We start from the raw sequence: 19,991 nt of genomic DNA, 5'->3' as shown, positions 1-19,991 counted from the left end.
ATGTTTGTTAAATTGCAGACTGAGAAGCAGGATTCAATGGCGGTTGATTCATCAGGAGAGAACAGGAAAAGTCGGATTTTAGCGTCGGTGGTTGTGAAATTGTGTGGCAGAAATTTTGACCCTTCCACCCAGATAATCAACCAAGCTCTGATTTGTTTGTCAAGACCAGATATTTGTAGGATTAAAATTAAAAAAAACAATTTTTTGCAATAATTGTTATTAATTTGATGTTTTTCAGTGGAAGTTGCACCGAAATTTTGGGATTCAATTTTGAAATTTTACAACTTCACTCCGATCGATTATATACGAGAGCATCACGTTGAATTGTGTGCATTAGCATTGAGAGCCGAGCAAAAGGTGAGCATTTGAAAAAAAGAATGTTTATTTATTTTATTAAATTTGCTGATTTTTCATATTTTCTTTCAGTATGCAACTGAAATTGGGAAGCAAATTTTCACTCGGTGTGACATGAACGTATTTCGAGATTTGCTTCACAAGTCGGCTGAAATGGCGTTGGACGAAACGGTGATACAGGCGAGTATTAAAGCGATCGAGAAATCCCAAACGTCCAGCGTTGGCGAAGAAGCATCGCAGTACAGATGGAAGAGTGTATTGAAAATTTTTTTAACATTGAAATTGGAAATTTAGATTTTGCAAATCCTCCAGTGGTAAGCAAACTAAACAAGCCACTAAAGAAAGCTTGTCAAAGGTGGAGGTTTTTTTAAAGAAAATTTATTTAATTATATTTAATTGTATGTTTTTTTAATATAGTCAAAGAAATCTTCCCAGTCGAAGCAAGAACGAAAAGTTGGATTATCGAAACAAGTTGAAGGGAAACAAGTTAACAATGATCACGGTGCTGATCTCGAAAAGGTTCATATGTGAAAAGAATAAAATAATATACGTATATGTATATATAATTAATGATTTGCATATTTTCAGCTGATCACGAACAGTGTTCACGGTTTGGATTTGATTCGAGCTGCGATTGAATCCAATTCACCACATTTAAGTCGCAACGTGCAAAAAATTGTCGAAACATTGTTGAAAATGCTTCAGTGTGAACCTTTGTCGTCCAAAGCTGTGGATTGTTGGCTCAGCTTAGTGACGCGGATGTTCCCAAAATCGGAAAACATTTTAGGTATACGCACACGCATGACGCTATCAGTTGTGAATTGATTTCTCCTTATTTATTCAAATTCCAACAATGGGACTTTTTAGCATTACGCTGCGCGTACGCAACTTTGCGTTTGTTGAATTGCTGCGCACCTCTGGATAAGCAGTGGACAGAAGAGTCAGCAATTTCTCAAGGTAGAGGAGTTGTGGAAAAACTTCACGGTAAATTATTAGTATTATTTTTGTGTATTGAAACAGATATATTGTCAATGGAGGATATTAATTTGCACATGATACATTAATTGTTTAGCTGCTGTTTTTTGTGGAAGTGAAGACGATGATTATGATTCATTGTTGGATACGACGGAAAGTTATGCAGCTTTGCCACTGGCGACGTCAGTGTTTGCAGTCGGTTTTCCATTGGTTAAGCAGATGATTTTGGTGATGCTGCATGAAGAGAAAGAAGAAGATTTTATATGCAGTATGTTGTCGTTCATTGAGGTTCAAGTTGGTAAAAAAGCTTACAAATGTCAAGTGGTAAATTATCAACATGGCTTTATTATTATTATTATTATTATTGTATTGCTGAAATAAATGCTTTTTCAGTTCGAAGAAGAGAATCTGCCGGCATCAGAAATATTTGAATTAATCTGTGATAACGTTTGCACTGCAAATAGTTTTAAAGTGAGACAACTGGGTGCCTCTTGTCTTTACAACACTGTTGAACAGTTGGCCGAAGCCAGCTGTTTGCAGGATGTCAGCGCAGCTGTTGTCAAAATGATACAGCTCGTGTTGGACAAAATGTTCACAACGATCGACTATGCTGTAAAAGAAATATTCCTGGAGGTTAATTGGAAAATTAAAATGAAAAAAATTTTATACGTAGAGCAAGAAATATTTTTGTATTTTTTCAGAGCTTGCAGATTGCGCTTCGTATTGTTGAAATCGACTCACTGTCTAATGAAATCTTGACCAAGCTGTACACGTTGAAATTTGATATGAACGAATCCGTTGCCAGTTTAGCCAACACGTAAATGAATAAATGAATAATTTTCATGCATCAGTTATAGCATTATGTTATTTAGAATTTGGGAAAGTAATCGAATGGAGCTGCACCCAGACTCGTTGCACGTATTTACAGAAATGTTGAACAATCCAAACGATGAGATACGGGCGGTAGTGGCGACGGCAATTTGCAACGCTATGAAAAGTGGTGTTTACCCGCTGGCAGTATTGTTGGATCATTTGAATGAAATATACGATCAGTTGACTGATGTAAAGTTTTCAGCTGATAAAATTCATCCAACAAACAAACGTAAATGCCAATGAATTTGTTTAGAAAGCTTCATCAATGACGGATAATTTTGGACGTGCAATTGATGATGAACTGCTACATACTGTATTGCATTTGAAAATGGGCATAGCAAGCACGTTCTTCAGATCATCAAGTTTAATCAAAGAAAGTGACTTGCCTTTGCTTCTCAATGCAATTTCTGCCGAAGCTTTGAACGACAACTTTGGCGAAGTTCGTTTTGCCATGTTAAATGCTGCCATCGAAGCTGTCAAATTGCACGGAAAAGTAACTTTTTCGTTTCATAATAAACCCAAATATTTTGATGTATATTTTTTTCTTCGAAAAATATTTAGAACCACATTAATTTCATTTTTGAAAAAATTGAAAATTTGCTCAATTGTCCAAACGACGCCGCTCATGATCCTTTGCGTGTGGCGGCTGTGATCTTGTCCGGATCCGTAGCGCAGCATTTGGATAAAAACGACGCCAAGGTTCAAATGGTTTTCGTCCGGCTCATCGAAAATCTCTCAATTCCTTCACAAGAGGTAGTTTTTTTCAAAGATTCAATTATAAAAACTTTATTATAAAAAATTTTTTATCAAACAAGGTACAAGAGGCAATTGCTAGTTGTATACCGCCATTGGTTCCGTCCGTGTTGAAAGAGGCACCGAATGTTATTCGCAATTTGCTGCAGTTGTTGTTCAGCGATGCAAATTACGGTGAACGTCGTGGCGCTGCTTACGGCATTGCCGGATTGGTCAAAGGGATGGGCATTTTGTCATTGAAGCAATTGCACATTGTCAGTGAACTGCGGGATGCCATCGCTGACAAAGGATCTGCTAGTCGACGAGAAGGTTTTCAATATTTTCAGTTTATTTATTTACTTGCTTGTATATTTATTTGTTTGTTTTCTAGGTGCGGTGATTTGTTTAGAAGTTCTGAGCACGATTTTGGGGAAAGTATTTGAGCCTTACATGTTGTTGTTGACGTCGAATTTGCTGTTCTGCTTGGGCGATGTGGATCGTCATGTCAGACAAGTGAGTGGTCATTGTGAAAATATAAATTAGCATCATCTAGTTTACTGGTAATAATGTTTTTTTGTATCTTTTGAATACAGGCAGCGAACGACTGTGCTGAAATATGGATGAAAAATTTAACTCCATACACAATGAATATGCTATTACCAGGAATATTGAATAGCTTGAATGTGGATTCTTGGCGGACCAAATGCGGTTAATTTTTTTTTCCAATATTTAAATCTTGCATATCTTATTTATTATTATTATTATTAGTATTATATGTGAATTATGTCTTGTTCAGGCTCTATTGATATGTTACGCGCTATGGCTTATTGTGCACCGAAGCAGTTGTCGATTAGTCTGCCACAAATTGTGCCGAATTTGGTAGAACTGTTATTTGACACTCACGAACGTGTCCAGCAGTCAGCTTTGCAGGCATTGCGTGCCGTTGCCAAAGTGATCAAGAATCCAGAAATTTTGAGTATAAAAATTTTTTTAAATCAATTTATTTCATCAATTTGCACGATTTTTGGTTTTTTTTTATTTAGATATTTCGGATTCATTGTTGGTTGCTTTGGAAAATCCCGAAAAGACTGAAAATTGTTTAAAGCAGCTAGTCCATACCCGTTTCATGCACTATATTGATGCAGCTTCGTTGGCTTTGGTTATGCCGGTCTTGACACGAGCTTTTGAAGATCGTTCTTCTGAAACGCGTCGCATGGCTGCGTTGGTCATGGGCAACATTTATCGTCTTTCCGGTAATGAGGTAATAAGTCATCTCATCTCGTTTATTGATGATCACTTTATCTTTTTATATTTTTAATAATAATTAGTATTATTGTAAATATATTCTATTAGTAATGTTGCTATATATTTTTGAAGAAAACAACAGTTGTGAATTATTTTATCTTTTTAAGGAAGTGAATCTATATTTGGAATCAATACTTCCCGGTGTGAAGAAGAATCTATTCGATCCTGTACCTGAAGTGAGGAGTGTCACTGCACGAGCGATGGGCTTGATGGTACAAGCAGCTGGCAAAGAGAAATTTGTGGATCTTTTGGAATGGCTGCGAGGGATGGTTGTTTGCAAAAGTAGTGGAATCAACCGTGAAGGGGCAGCTCAAGGTAATTTTTGATCAACTTAATATTTGTTTTATCTGAATGTAATTTTTTTGCAAAAAATTTGATCAATTTTAGGTTTGAGTGAAGTTATTGGAGCGATTGGTGAAGATTACCTAGAAGTGATTATGCCCCAATTGTTTGACGTATCAGTATCCCCCGGTGCTGAAGCTCACGTTCGTGACGGTTTCATGAATTTATTTGTCTATTTGCCGGTGGTTTTTGGCAATCGATTTTTGCCTTATTTGGACACAGTTATTTCAATCATTTTACAAGTAATTGAATATTAATTAAACTGTGAAGAATATGCAAGACATATTTGCAATCGTTGTATATACATATAATACGTTGAATTTTTATATTTCAGGCTTTGGCTGACGAGTCGGAATTTTTGCGAGAAAGTGCACTTCGAGCCGGCAAGAGAATTGTTCACTTGTACAGTGAAACGGCAACGACGAAATTGTTACCTTCATTGGAGGAGGGTATTTATGACAGTAATTGGCGAATTCGACTGTCGTCTTTGCAACTGCTCGGCGAGTTGTTGTTCAAAATTATTGGTATCCATTATTGATGATATTTAAATATGTTCGGGAATAGTTGTTTGTTTCTAATTGAAGGAGTGTCCGGAAAAATGACCACTGTTGGATATGAAGAAGAAACGTTCGGTACAGTTTCGTCATTTCAGGTTGTATAATATGAATATTTTTGTTAAACACATAAAAATGCGTATTATTTTTCAAGTCTATTCGACAAAAGCTTGGTTCTGATCACAGTGATCGAATATTTTCTGGAATATACATAACTCGATTCGACGAACTAACTTCGGTACGCAATATGGCGAGTCATATTTGGAAAGTTGTTGTCGTCAATACCGTGCAAACGCTATCTCAAATCATGAGCACGTTGTTCTTGCAATTGTTGAGCTGCATTGGTAGTTCTTGTATTGGCAAGCAAAAGGTTGTTTGTTTGTTTGTTTTATTATTATTATTATTATTATTATTATTTGAAGATGGCTTCGAGTTGTATGGGCAGTTTGGTTGGAACGGTCGGTGATCGAATTTTTTACGACATTGTACCATTATTGGAGGGTGATTTTTCGAACGAAGGAGCCGAACAACGGCACGGCGTTTGTCTGGCCTTGTCTCAAATCATACAGAGCACAAATCGAGAAATAGTTGAGCAAAGATGAAAAATACTGGATGAAGATGAAGAAAAAAATCGACAGTATATTTATTTATTTTCAGGTTGCTTCGTATGCGCAAAGACTGTTTCCCACTGTGCTGAGAGCTATGTGCGACGAGGTGCCCGGAGTGCGGACCGCTGCCAGTGAAGCGTTTGTTGCGTTGTATCTATCGACCGGTCCGAAAATTGTCCCCTTCTTATCCCGTCCGTTGATGGAGAATATGGTTTGTGTTGTTATTATTATTATTATTTTAATAATTATTTCAATCATTTAGTCAAATCCATCGACCAGAAGTTACTTCTTGGACAGTTTGCAGCAGGTGATGAGTACCCGAGGGCGAGTGTTGCTGGTCCATTTTATGCCGAATGTGAGCAATGAAATTTCATGTATGCATTTTTGGGCGTGGTTGATTGAGTTTTGTTTTTTCTAGCTCTGTTCGATGCCATCGAACAGTGAGGCAATGGGGAAATTGTTTTCACAGGCGCCGGATATACTTGCGCAATATTTACACCAAGTGTTGAAAGCGATGTTTACTTCGTTGATGATCAGCCACGGCCACAATACTTTGGACATTGTATGGATGGGATTAAAATGAAATGAAATGAAATGAAATTATTTGTTTAATTTTTTTTATTCTTAAGACATTGGAACATTTTTCCCTGATTGTCGGTGCAATGAACAGTAGAATGTCAATGAATCAAGCTTTCATATTCGTGCGTGAAAAGTTTAAAACGAGAGACGAAAAAAAGTGCTATATTGCTGCGATGATGTTCAGCGCTCTTTGCTCACATGCGCAGGTAGGTGATTTTTTAATAACTTTTTAATTTTTGTTGTGTTGAAAATTTTCTATTCATTTCAGCTTCCGGTCAGTGAATTTGGTGATGAAATGATCGCTTGTGGTTTGAACTTTTACAAATTGGACAATGAAAATATTCTGCGCATAATTGGCAACTCTATTGGACAGTGTTTTCGAGTATGAATTTGGTTTTATTTTTATTATTATTATTTTTTTTTGAATTTCAATATTTATTGTTTACTTGTTTTTTTATAGCAGTTGGATAGCGATCAGTTGGTGGAGTTGTTGCCGTCGTTGGGCAGACCGTTGTCGTCGTTGATCGGTGAAATGGAATCGGATAATTGTTCTTCCCCTGTTCCTGGTCTGTGTCACGAGCTGACGGTCAGCCCAATTGTGAGCATGCTTCGAAGCTGCTTGATCGAAGGTGGCAGTGAAGTGCGACGTCAGCTTTGTGTAAATTTGTTGTTCAAGCTTATTGGAGCTTGTTCGGAATCGTCGCTGCATCCGAGCGCGGTGATGCTGGTCGGTGCGATGATTCGCATCTTGGGTGAGCGTCATGCTAATTCCATCCGAACGCCACTGTTGCGATCCTTGCTTGCACTGTTGGTCAAGGTGATCACGGCTTTGTTGATAATCTTGCATGATGTATTGTTTATTTATTTATTGTTTATTTTGTTGTTGTTTTAAGATTCCGTCGGTGATGAAATGCTTTGCTCCGCAATTGCAAAATTTGTTCTTGCGTCTTTTGAATGAGCAGAGCTCGTATTCTATCCGTTTGACCGCTGCACAAGGTTTCGGCGAATTGTCCAAATTGGCAGAAAGACGAAATGTGATACTACAATCACTTTTGAACAGTTTGAAAACTGTAGAACAGCCTGCATTGAAGTATACGTTTATTATAATACATACATATAATATATATTGTGTATTTCGTTGTTTGTTTTCTTTCTTGCTTTTTACTTCAAGAGAAGCTCATTTGATTGGCATTCGTTGCGTGTTGTTGAGCGCGACTGATGTTCAGCTGGATGAGGAAATTCTACAGAAAATTCGTCATGCTGTCTTGATGAAAGTGGTCAGCGGTGACGAAAATCATCGCGTTGCTTGTGCATCGCTGCTCAGCGTATTGCTCTGCCATTTCAGCAGTGATTTGGAATTGTCTTTCACGTTGAATAAAATGACATCGTTTCGTAAGCTTTTTGTTTAATTCATGTAAATTTTGTGTTTTGCTTTAATTTTAATTTTAGATAATTATCAACAAGCTAGCGATGATGAGAATCATTTTACCGGCACGTTGATTATGCTCATATTGAAGATTGACGCGAAGAAGCTATTGGATCAATTTTGCAAGTCTACTTATAATTTTTTGTTACTTTTGATCGGTTCGTCGTCGGTAAGTTGGGATTTTTTTTATATTAATGTTTTTTTGATGTTACTACAGCAACATGTTGTTTATTTTCAGATAACTTTGATGGACACTGGTCTGCGTGCTATAACTTATTTGTTGATTTATCAAATGAAAAACGGCCTCGAACAGGATGATGTTGTTGTCAATGGTCTTCTGTACGCTTTGAAGCACGACAATTCGGACATACGGAAAACGTGCGCCAATTTAATCTCTTACATTTCCCACGAAGTTGCTGAAATTCCACTAATGCTATTCAAGGTATGATCGATCTCAATTGGCATAATAATAATAATAATATACAGTTATGTTTAATTTTTGAAATTAATGTTTCAAAGATTGTATTTTTATTATTTTGATTTATTCTGTTGTACGTACGTTGTTCATTTGCATTTTTTGTTTTCTATTTCTCCAATCGCAGGCATTCGTCATGGCAATGCTGTCCACAATTAAGGACAAGAACAGCGCTGTTCGGTGTGCTTCTGAGGCTTGTTTGGTTCATTTGTTGGGCGTGCAAGAAGATGGAACGACTAAATTTATGGTAACTAACTCTTCAGCATTCAGTTTGCTATTCATTATTCCACCAATCCAAACTTCAACTTGACAAATCATCCCCATTTTCATCTTCCTCTTCTTCATTGTTTTCTGTGTTCTAGGATCGACTGGTGGGATTGGACGGTTATCAGCAGCAAAGTTTGAAAAATGTAATTTTCCAATATAAAGACAGATGCGACGAGGAAAGTTGGAAACCCATCGACAGTATTGATTATTCTTATAAATTGGATTTATGCAAGAAATATTTTTGATGAAAAATCGCCTCGTCTTTTTATTGTTAATGTTAATGGTTAAGTTTTATTCTGGATATTTTTCATTTCAAATAAAAATTATACCAACTTTCCATTTTTCTGTTTGAAATGTTCAATTGTCATGCAACAGGGAAAATTGTATGAATTTTAAATTTGACATTGTAAAATAAATAATTCACTCGTCTTATGTAAATAAATTTACATTTTCAAGTGAAAAATTAATTAATACACACGAATTAATATGCACAGCATACTTGTGTGTTGCTAGAGTTTTTTAAATTACAGTATGCTATAAAATAAAAGTGTACAACAATGAACCTCGTCTGTTGATTGTTGTTGTATAAATAATATTTAACTTGATGAATTTTGATGACAAATACTGTTTACTTGTTATACTGAGAAGTGCTTTGGCACTTTGACAGTGAATTCTGCAAATTAAATAAACAGTCTCCAGCATTATTATTATTTTCTAAATTAATTAATTATAAAAATGAAAATTTTCATTTTTTCGATTTCAGAAAAGTTTATTAAAAGTTTAATCATTTCGACTTTGGACAAATTGTAACTAAAAACTCCCAAAGTCAAGTTTTATTAAACAAAACGCGGCCAAGATTCAAGGTACAATCATGAGATAGTATAAATAGTATCACGAGGAATTATCAGGTACAATATCCTGGTTTACTGTATCCACTACAGTTAATGCAAAAAATATTTTTACAACAATCTGTTCGTTATTTTGATTTTTCTTTGAAAGAGTATCATCATAAGAGCAACTGCATAGCTATTTATTTATTTATTTATTTTTCCTTGTAAGCATTGTAAAGTGCAGTGTACATTTTAATGCAAAAATGAACTTAAATATATTACGTAAGTCCTGGCACAATACTCGTATAATTTTACTCAGTTTCCAGATTAATCGATGAAACTTCCAACTCCATTGTAAACAACACTGGATCAGATGTGCAAACATTCACAACGTCACATTTCACTTCGTTCGACGTGCTGACCAGTGTCCCAAAAGCTAACTGCTCCCCTTCTAAAATTCAATTAACTTTCAAATAATTTAAAACGTAATTTACATATACATATATATATGATGTATTTATTACTCAAATTCCACTGAAGGCCAGTTGTAAATATAGAACTGACTCGATTCCCAATCGGTATCAGACCACATTTGCCTGTAATAACGCTTTGATCAATAGAAACTCTGTGTTGTCCCTATAAAAAAAAGAAGTTCCATAAACACATATATTGTAAATCTATAAATGTGACTCATCTCACCATTGGAAGGAGAAACAACAACGATTCGTAATGCCACAAATAAATAGGAACAGTGGGTTCTATTTTGTAACTTAAAAACAACGATTCCATACATCCAAAAATGTGATCAAATCGACCACACAGACCACCAACAGTGTAAATACTCTTCAACTGAAATATAAATTAACCATTAAAAACCTGCCCAATCAATGAATTAATTATTCACTTATTTACATATTAAAATTTCAACTTCAAAAAACTATTACCGATATATTTTTTCTAGATGCCATCCGAAACATAGTGTCGACACTTTTGGTAAAATCCGTTACGGATTGTGAAGCAATTTTAACCACTTCTGAACCCTGGAAAGGGAAAATATTTTTCAAATAAAGTTTTCATTCAAATGATAATAATTTTCAAAAATTTACCATCGCTTCAAAGTGCATGCGAGCTTCGTCACTTATAGAATCCAAATCACCACACATAACATCAGGGCAGAGTGAAAATTTATCGTTGGTCATTTCATAAAGAAGATTCGAAGCTCCGTCTGCGGCTATTTTAATAGCAGCTAACGAATGACGAAAATTAAATTATTATTAACCATGTCAAGAGAAAAAAAACATATATCGCTTTCGTCAAAATGTTCTCCTTTCCTATGCTAGAAACAATGATGAGAAATTTCACCTGCTTTCCAAAACCGCTTCACAGTATTGCGTCTGCAAGAGCATTTCACATCACCGTTAAGAATAATCAATCCAAATGGTTCAACTTCTAAATATAAAGAAACATAAAAAATAATCATTCAGTACGGCTACCCATTTATGAATAGATATTACTGTCGTCGTAGTCAACAAACGGTCTAGTTGGATACCATTTTGTGGTTCCCAAATTCATCGACATGGCTCATTAATATTAATATTATTATTATTGACACGCGTACTCTGCAAAAAGACAGTATGAAATTTACTTGAAAAAAAGCTGATTAACTAATTCATCAATTAATCAAACATATATATGTTGACACATAGTCGACAAAATTACTATCTTCTGAAAAGCAACAACACAAGAATAGAAGATACTTCAAAGTTTTTTAAACATTTTTACTAATTGCAATTGTATATTACTATTGCATCTGCAACAACATGCAAGTGTTTTCAGTTGCTCAAAGCGTACACTGGCATAATCAAGTATGCAAATCACGGCATGACAAACAATGACAAATACATAATTGTTGTATCATTAAATTCTTAAACATTCAAAAGACAATTATGACGAAACAAATTTAGGAATGTGATGTTTCTCATTTGATTTTTGCATTTCAAAAATAATTCTACAATGAATACCAAAAATTACAATAACAACATCATTATCATCAAAATCAAAAAAAGAACTCGGATCATTTCAAATGAAAATTAAATTTAAAATAAAATTCTAATTTTCATATTATGATGATGATGGTGATGTCAATCAGTCGCCGTCTTCAATTCTCGCCTGCTCCAAAATGACATCAAATGAAAACGGTGTAAATAAATAGCCAGAGCCGGTGTAAAATTTGCTTTGAAATTCAACCCTGCATAAAAATAATAAAGTACAACAGTGAATTTCACTCAAAAGAGAAAACAACTGACCAGTGAAGTCGAAGCGCGTGCAAAAATGCCGACAAGCCTTCCATCAGTACCAGAATACAAATTGTCAACATTCCAAATGCCCAAACGATCAGATATACGGCTATAGCGCCGGCGTAGCCTTGAAATCCGAAAGCAATTCTCAACACCATTGACCACAACACTTCGGAAAGTTCTGAAATAAATTTCAATGAAACAGAAATAGATGATTCATGAACTTGCATAAATTATTATTATTATTATTATTATTATTGCGCATTCATTACGAGCATGAGCTAAAGACAATGCCCAGAGTCGCAAATAAGAAGCCGTGTGCGATATGCAGCCCAAACAAAATTCGATAGTGTGAATTGCTTGGATAATAAAAATTTCACCAATATTCATCTGAAATAGTTGTTGTTGTTCAAATCAAATCAGAATTAAAGCAAATTTTAATGCTGAGAGAGAAAAAAATCATTTCACAAAATAACTCACATCATCGTGTTCATCATGAGCTCCAGCAGATGTAGAAGAAGAAGCTTTTTGCTTGATTTGAACCGCTTCTGCATCATCAGAATTCATATCAGCATGTATAGCCTATATAACAGACAAATGTATAACAAAAATAACAGTATCTATTCTCTTCAGTGAATACAGTTATGATAAAAATCATACAATTTACAAGTGAACCTTTTGTTTCACAGTAAACAATAATTATTAATTACTATTAGAATATGTATTAAAAAAATAATTAAAAGAAGAACATACTATGTGCCCATCATTCAATCGATTCTTACGCTCGCGGTAAATCAGATATGGTTTTACAAAAAGCATCGTCGGTGCACACAATACAGCAACAACAACTAAAAATTGTTCAAAGCCAACCTGAAAAACAAATAATATCTCATAGCATCATAGATTGTATATTGTATTGAATAAAAATTAAAATTCACCTGTCCAGGGTAAAAAGCGTTGGTGACACATTTGGAATCAGCAAAGCCGTAATTGCGTTGTTGGAACATGAACATGAAAATAAGACCAATCAGAAGCGACGGTGCACAATGAGAGCCTGGATAATGACCGACAGCCATGTCGGCCGGGGCGGCAGAAAACGCAGTCCACTTGTAAATGATCAGCATGCACAAATACAAAAATATGCAACACATGAACAACATCTGCGGAATGAACATGGTATAAATGTCAAGCTTTCGGTTGAAAAATCTGAAAACAGCACCCATTACAAACAAACTAACTAAACAATTCATCGATTACACGTACCGATAATTGAAAAGACTCAACACCACTCCAAAAATCATTTGGAAAACTCCAATTATTACAGACATTTTCATTTTAAATGAATTCAAAAAATTCAATTTGTTCACGGCAATATTCCATGCCTGAAAATAAAGAAAATATTCTGCTTTTTATATTCCATATATTAATGTAACCTTGCTGTTTACCGGATCAATCCCGTACGCATAGGCGTGACCAAGAAAAGATGTATTTGGATTCAGTTGAATTTTTTCCATATTTGCCAGTACGTTATCGCTAAAATTAAGAAAAAATAACCCACACGCACAACCGACTATAAAAGTAAAGAGGCAGTTTAAAGAATTCTATCATACTCCACTTCTGGAGGAATCACCCAAGAAGATCCAAATATGTTGACCGATTTGGCATAAACTTCGTTGTAGACAATTCCAGTGTACATGGAAAACAAGCCCATCAAGAATATTATGTAACGACCACCAAAAAAGATGTTGAAAACCTGAAAACAATACAAATTAACATAATATATAATCAATGAGACAAGAGACGATCACTTGATAACGTATACCTCGTCGCGAATTTTTCTGGCAATCAGTTGCTTTTCTTTTACAATTAAGAACAACGCAAAAAGAAACATAATCAAGCCATGACCAAAATCGCCAAACATGATCGCAAATAAAAATGGAAATGTGATAATGGTGTACAAAGCTGAAAAATGGAAATACAATCAATATCTACATACCAAATGAATATAACTTCATAAATCTGACAAAAATATGAAATATATATATATGTATACCTGGATTAACTTCACGATAACTGGCCACTCCGTATGCGTCAACAATATTCTGAAAGCCTGCTGTGAATTTGTTGGTTCGATTGTAAGTCGGCGGAGCTTCAGTGGTATACATGCGATTTAAAATAGACGGAACTGAGCTGCCACTTTCTTCCTGATAAAATGAGTAAATATGAAACTAACAAAGGATAAAACGAAATTAAATCATAATTCGCATCTCCACATACAGTGCCTCTTTTAAGCGCCAGCTGAATTTTATCCAAATCCGCCACTGGACACCAGCATTCGGCAATCAAACATTTCTGCGTCACGTCCAAGTTGAACAAATTCAACGTGTGGTATATGGATTTGATCTTTCGAACTTTGGTAAACCAGATGCGAATATTTTTCGCCGCCGCTACAAGCACCCGATGACGATGGTCTTGCGTTTGTCCGAGAACCTAATTTATTAAAAAAACAATACTGCATATGAAATATTTAATAATCGTATGTTTTAAATGTTTTCATATTTATACAGTTTTCAAATCTTCAATTCGAGTCATAACTCCAATCGCCATCTCTCGACGTTCTTGAGGCGTTTCTGGACATGGATAAAGCGTTGCCCGAAAACTGAAATGAATTATACAAATTCAAATTTAAAAACAGACAAAACAAAAATCTAGCCCTTACCCTTCGCATATCTTTTTCACTCGACTTTTCAATTGTTCACCTTGGAAAAATATCAATATAACCGATTTTTGCACAAGATCGCCCTGATAATAAATCAAATACACCACGAATGCAACAGTTTGAAAAAAGAAACATGCTTTTCAATAATGTCATACAGTAGCTGGATCTTCGAGTGATTCAGTTATTTCTGCCTGTTTCAAAAATACATTGCCTCGGCAAGCACGCCAAAGAAGCCTTTCAAATGCTGGTATACGCTCGCGCAGTATTACTCCCACAACAAAGCTGAAAATTATGCACATTTCATTTGGATACAGATATGTTAACAAAATTTAGCAAAAGAAGACAAAACAACAAAAAAAAGAAAGAAATTCACAACGCACAAACGACACATACTCTAAATTCAATTTACCACCAAACGACTCTTTGTGATCACCAGTAACAATTAATTCCCCGTCGTATTCCAGCGCGGGGTTCACCTGACCAAGGCTGCCATCGTTTGCATGCAACGATTGCATGGCTTGGATATTTTCTTGCTGCACAACAACACATCATCATCAGCATGCTCGACATCAACATATCAAATCATGCAAAAACAAGCAAACTTTTATATCACAAAATTATCCAAAACACAAATGTCTTCCTCATAAAAAAGAAAAATATACTGCCTACAATGTGTGCCTTTAAAAGTAAATATTTATACTCTGCTTGAATGAACAATATTATTAAAATAACTCTTATTATACATCAAGCTAATTTATAAATTCTGTAGCCTCTCGACTGTATTTTTCCATAACTGAAACGACAAAAAAATCATAATTTGAAAATGATGCAACTTCCATTAAAAAATTTTTTGACAATAATCGTGTGCATGACGAGCAGTAGCAAAAAAGTACAACAGCCAAAAAAAAACAAGCAACGCAACGTACAACACACATGAACACGTTTATTATCCCCTTACCCAACTTTTAGAACAGAAGTTTTTAAATGATCTTCCTGAGACAAAAGTGTCTCACGTTCGTCGCTCAAAAAATCACTTGGTTCAGGAACCTGAGCAAAATTTCAACGTTAAATAATTCATTTATCATTGTTGTTCGGATTTCACAATAAAACATGCTTTGCAAATGAAAATTTTTTTTCATCAATTATTAAGCATTAAAATTGGTACTTTAAGAATACTTATTCGGGTACTTGAAATGCATTTGATTAATCATGCGTATTTGAGCATTTAGTCTCGTTTGCTCCAACCGTACTCCGCCCATTTTTCGCATTCGAATTTTATTCGTTACTCCACTGTTGTTGTTTATATTGGTTATAATTGTAAATCGCATTTTAAACCTATCACTTATTTATATTGGAACCAATGGCCAGCCATCACAATCATAATTATGATCAATAAAGTGTGTAAATATTTTTATAAAAATTTCGAACAGATTTTTGTTGTATGTATTCTGACTTTCATTAAAACCGATTTAGTACAAACATATGCTATAATGACCCGTTTAGCGGTTAGCCATTTCGATTTGTTTTCAGGAACGCATCATGAGCATTACTCGGAGTATTAGTATATATTTCAGTTTCAATTCATTGAAAATAGTCATAGCTAAAAATAAAGCAATTTATTTTCATTGACAACCGTGGTGGCATTTGAAAAACAGCAACAGCTATGCAGCAGTTCAAAAAGCTTAAAGCCTTCTTACCTCTGATCAACAAATCACCTGCCTGCGCAATTTTGAAAATAATTTTCATTAGCAGTACTAACTGATTGATATGAAGCTGTAAATAACTTGACTTTATTGCACCACTGCCTCTGCTCATGATTATCAACAAAGATTTGCATTCTGCATTGAGATACTCACAACAACTGTAATACAATAAGTAAACAATTATTAAATTTAACTATGAAAATAAACATTAAGCTTATCAATGAGCATATTATATTATAAAATGTATAATTATTATGAATTATTACTGGATTTTTTCATTTAGAATACAAAATGCATTTCATTTTAAAATTAATATAAAACGGAAAACTGGCCAATATTAAGGGGAAAAAGGTTAACCAATAACAGTTTAAATAAGACGTTGAGCTCTAAAGCCAATTTCATCAAACTGGTAAAAAATAGGCGGAGCCACAGTTGGGGAAAATCATACTGTCCATTCGATGGTTAAATTTTGAATTCTTATAAATAAAGAAAACTTCTTTGTAACAAAATCATTGCATTTCCGCTTAATTCATTATCTGTTATGAAAACAGTTCAGAACCAGGTTACAAAACAACTATACTAGTCGCATGTAAACAGCGTGTTATTGATTTTAATAGCTTCAAACTAGAAACGCAGTGCTACATAGTGCAATATGACAACCCAATAATCAATAGCAATACTGAATACAACCAACCCGCAATTTTCACATTATAATTCTATAATGAATTCTTGTTCTCTCTCAACAAAGATTATTTAACGTATAAAAATAAAAATAAATTAAAAATTTTTCGTCCATATAAAATATTAATGGACTTACTTCATCAAAAAATGCTTGAGTTTTGCGTAAAATATGCTTCAGTTCGGTTAATTCAAGAAAATTCTTCTTCAACATTTCTTCATTCATGTTCACTTCGCGAAGTTCATTATCAAGTTTTTCAAAAGTCGCCTTTAATACAGGCAGGTCAGAAAATATACGAAAAAGTCTCACAGTTTATAAAACCTCAAGATCAATCATTTCTCTAGCCAATGGTGCATCGGGATTTTCACTAGTATCCAAAATTGGAATTCGATCTTTTTTAATTTCTTTTTCCAAAAATCCTACAACGACTGGTTTATAATTATCAATTGCATTACATAAAATCTACTTACGAAGTTTTCTTTCCATTTCGTCGCATCTTCTAATTTCATTGACAAATTTTCGCTGGAAAGCAGTCACATCAGGATTCAACTACAAGCAGCAAACTTTCAAAAGAAACATTAACAGTTGAAATAGAAGAAATACATCTCGAAATTGAACAAGACCAAGCTCGCCAAGTTCAGATACACAAGCATACGAAGCTTCAGTTTGCAAAAAGAGTTGACAACGGCACATTTCCTCGCTTCTGAACAAAGAACCCATGGTTTTGCCACTGTTTTACCAATCTGAGAACTTCACTAACGGAAAAGTAAGCAAAAATATACAATAATATTAAAACCGGATTTACTACAGTAAGAGTAAGAACAATTGAAAATGAAGTATTATTTCATTGCTACAGTAATTGCCAAATAAACGCTACTGTTTGTGAGTTAAGACGCGCAAACAGCGTTTATGCTGAAAAGCAAGAACGGGTCGCGCAATATAGGGGTAAATACACCAGCGTTGGACGCACACTGGAACAGTTTCCTTAAGCTTTGATGTACATAACGTCGGAGCAGATTTAATGCGGCCTTCCAAGTGGTGGCTTGTATTATATTTGTATTTTATTTTATTTTATTGTACTGTATCATTTCCTTTTTCTCTTTTTTATCGTTTTCACATTTCTAATATCGTTCAATGATATGTGTTTATTATTATTATTATTGCTGAACACTGAAAAATAAAAATCACTGTTTTACTTCCTATTTTTTGTTTTTTTCTGTTATTACTGTCAAATTCCATGTAACTTCGTTCTGATACAATAAAACATAGAATAATAAAAAATTGCTTTTAAAAATACTGATCACTAAAAAGTATAAACTTCACCACAAATATATTATAAAACCAAAATTTCTATGAATGATAAAACTTCATAAATTTTGATAAAAGTATGCTCAATAAAATTTTGGAATAATAAAAATTTTCACAACAAATGTTATGCCACCATGTATTATTTAATATGGATAATATGTGATGCAGTATTAAAGTCATATAATCGTCACTAGTACTAAAATTATTAGTAATTGTAAATAAAAATATGTGGACTAATGAAATTAAAGATATAGCAGCTAATCAAAGCAAAGAAGTTCCAATCAGTGAACGCTTAGATTATAAAAACCAATCTAACTACGCGATAAACATCCAATGAGAAGCCGATTGTTAAAACCAATAAGAAATGACAATAGAAAAATTGTATTGATTTGGAAAAAACCCGTTATAATCTGTTAATATTTGATTTATTTAAACCCAGTAATGCATAAAAATGTATAATGCACATGAAGAATTTGTTATATCGTAAACAATGTTTTTTGAATTGCTACGAACGTATTCTATACATGTATTGTGTTACATGCATTATGTTATATACTGTAACAAGAGAGACTGTAATAATATTCCTTTTGTCTTATGTGTATTTGGTGAAATTGTTGTTACTGTCATTTCCTGTTACCTGATTGTTTTTCTAAAGCTTACTTTCTACTTTATGGAGCATAAATTTTTATGTAACATTCCAAACTGTTGGAAGAATGTGCCATCTTAATGTTTAAGTAAATTATTTTGTTGTAATTGTGATGTTTATCGTGATTTATATTGAATTTCAGAATGCTATAAAGTATGAGGAAACATAAACTACTGAAAGAAGATCTTGAAATCTGTGACGTAACATAAATGGTATCTTTTAAAGTAGATTATTTTACGTTTTCTTTTGCAATATGTCTTCATGTAAAATATGCATATGATGATAATACTTGCCCTCACTGAATAACTTATGATTTTTTTTACTCTGATAGTTTTTCCTGTCATATAATATATGCTATAAAAATTTCTTTTTCTAATGATTATTGTTTTAGTGATCGATAGCAGAAAACATGATTCCATTCAAAGGTAATTCAAAGATAATTTTCATAACATGTACATCAAAATTCTAATGACATGATGTTGTAATTTGCGTTTGATATTTGATGAAATTTATTTTGTCTGATTATTTTAGATCTGTAAATTTTATTTATGTATTAGATTACTTTCTCTGATTTTTGTACTTTTAGAAATGAATTAAGATAGCAATGGTGGTGTTTACGTTCCTGCTGACAGAGATGATGCTTTGTCTCTGGTCTCTGGTGTTAACCGCATTGGTTATACTGAAGCCCAGTTCATTTACATTGATTTAATACGGATAATATGTAATGCAGTAATATATATAATAAAATGAAAATTTATTTCGCGCGTAAATCTTTTAACTGCAATGAGAAAAGCTTTATTGTAGTAAAATACAAATTAAAGTCTGTTCTATTGATTCTAAAAGAATATTATTAAATTCTTTTTATTATTAAATGTTATATGAAAGATTAACAGCAACTTAGAGATAACTTATTCTTGCATTGGGGAAAGTATTGAACTATACATGAAAATTAAAAGCAGTTGTTTTAGCGAATTACGTTTGTACTGTACTACAGAAACTAATTAAATGTATTTTCTTTAAATATGTAGTTATTAAAAATACTTAAAAGTGGGCAATGCTTCAAAATGAAAAAATAATTCTGTTTCTTAGTAGATCAGCATGTTTCTGTTTATTGTTATCGATTTTTAAATCAGGATGTCAAAGTTAAGAAGATAATAGTGAACGTGCGCATAATTCAAATGAAAAAATTATATTGTCTTATAAATTAATAACTAAAAAGCAATATATACTTTAATTTTCATTAAAGATTCATTCAAGATTAAAAACAGCACGTTACACAATCAAAATAAAATATGCATATATACAGATACTGTAAAAAT

General features: G+C 33.7%; 4 protein-coding genes across 4 annotated transcripts; 1 reads left to right on the top strand and 3 right to left on the bottom strand.

Moving 5' to 3' along the window:
* The first annotated feature begins 36 nt into the window (after positions 1-36).
* Tsp_00228 (putative HEAT repeat-containing domain protein) lies at positions 37-8,735 on the top strand. The gene is made up of 36 exons (XM_003376016.1): positions 37-154; positions 239-357; positions 427-593; positions 649-715; positions 772-873; positions 943-1,141; positions 1,222-1,338; positions 1,427-1,653; positions 1,723-1,962; positions 2,031-2,146; positions 2,202-2,391; positions 2,456-2,695; positions 2,764-2,955; positions 3,018-3,264; positions 3,326-3,447; positions 3,528-3,642; positions 3,731-3,910; positions 3,978-4,195; positions 4,347-4,554; positions 4,627-4,802; positions 4,916-5,030; positions 5,166-5,233; positions 5,290-5,505; positions 5,558-5,674; positions 5,793-5,954; positions 6,006-6,098; positions 6,162-6,305; positions 6,373-6,528; positions 6,591-6,704; positions 6,783-7,139; positions 7,216-7,412; positions 7,494-7,714; positions 7,772-7,917; positions 7,987-8,190; positions 8,351-8,470; positions 8,586-8,735. The coding sequence occupies exons 1-36, from the start codon at positions 37-39 to the stop codon at positions 8,733-8,735; spliced, it is 5,940 nt and encodes a 1,979-aa protein (XP_003376064.1).
* Positions 8,736-9,631: 896 nt separating this feature from the next.
* On the bottom strand, positions 9,632-10,519 carry Tsp_00229 (thiamin pyrophosphokinase 1). The gene is made up of 5 exons (XM_003376015.1): positions 10,427-10,519; positions 10,265-10,360; positions 10,020-10,169; positions 9,845-9,956; positions 9,632-9,771 (listed from the first exon to the last, which is right to left on the bottom strand). The coding sequence occupies exons 1-5, from the start codon at positions 10,517-10,519 to the stop codon at positions 9,632-9,634; spliced, it is 591 nt and encodes a 196-aa protein (XP_003376063.1).
* A 946-nt stretch (positions 10,520-11,465) lies between these two features.
* On the bottom strand, positions 11,466-14,851 carry Tsp_00230 (vacuolar ATP synthase subunit a). Its single transcript, XM_003376014.1, has 16 exons — positions 14,730-14,851; positions 14,492-14,618; positions 14,337-14,419; positions 14,183-14,276; positions 13,895-14,107; positions 13,671-13,821; positions 13,440-13,579; positions 13,228-13,370; positions 13,063-13,150; positions 12,881-12,999; positions 12,556-12,823; positions 12,371-12,487; positions 12,098-12,199; positions 11,890-12,007; positions 11,627-11,798; positions 11,466-11,568 (listed from the first exon to the last, which is right to left on the bottom strand). Exons 1-16 carry the CDS (start codon positions 14,849-14,851, stop codon positions 11,466-11,468), a joined length of 2,160 nt encoding a protein of 719 aa, XP_003376062.1.
* A 1,826-nt stretch (positions 14,852-16,677) lies between these two features.
* Tsp_00231 (vacuolar proton translocating ATPase subunit a) lies at positions 16,678-17,438 on the bottom strand. Its single transcript, XM_003376013.1, has 5 exons — positions 17,322-17,438; positions 17,189-17,267; positions 17,040-17,137; positions 16,857-16,985; positions 16,678-16,755 (listed from the first exon to the last, which is right to left on the bottom strand). The coding sequence occupies exons 1-5, from the start codon at positions 17,436-17,438 to the stop codon at positions 16,678-16,680; spliced, it is 501 nt and encodes a 166-aa protein (XP_003376061.1).
* Between the last annotated feature and the right edge of the window lie 2,553 nt (positions 17,439-19,991).

The sequence above is a fragment of the Trichinella spiralis genome, assembly GCF_000181795.1.
Source record: "Trichinella spiralis strain ISS 195 chromosome Unknown Scfld4, whole genome shotgun sequence".
Taxonomy (NCBI): Eukaryota; Metazoa; Nematoda; class Enoplea; order Trichinellida; family Trichinellidae; genus Trichinella; species Trichinella spiralis.
Note: the sequence above shows the minus strand (reverse complement) of the source record. Positions and strands in the feature narration are given on the sequence as shown.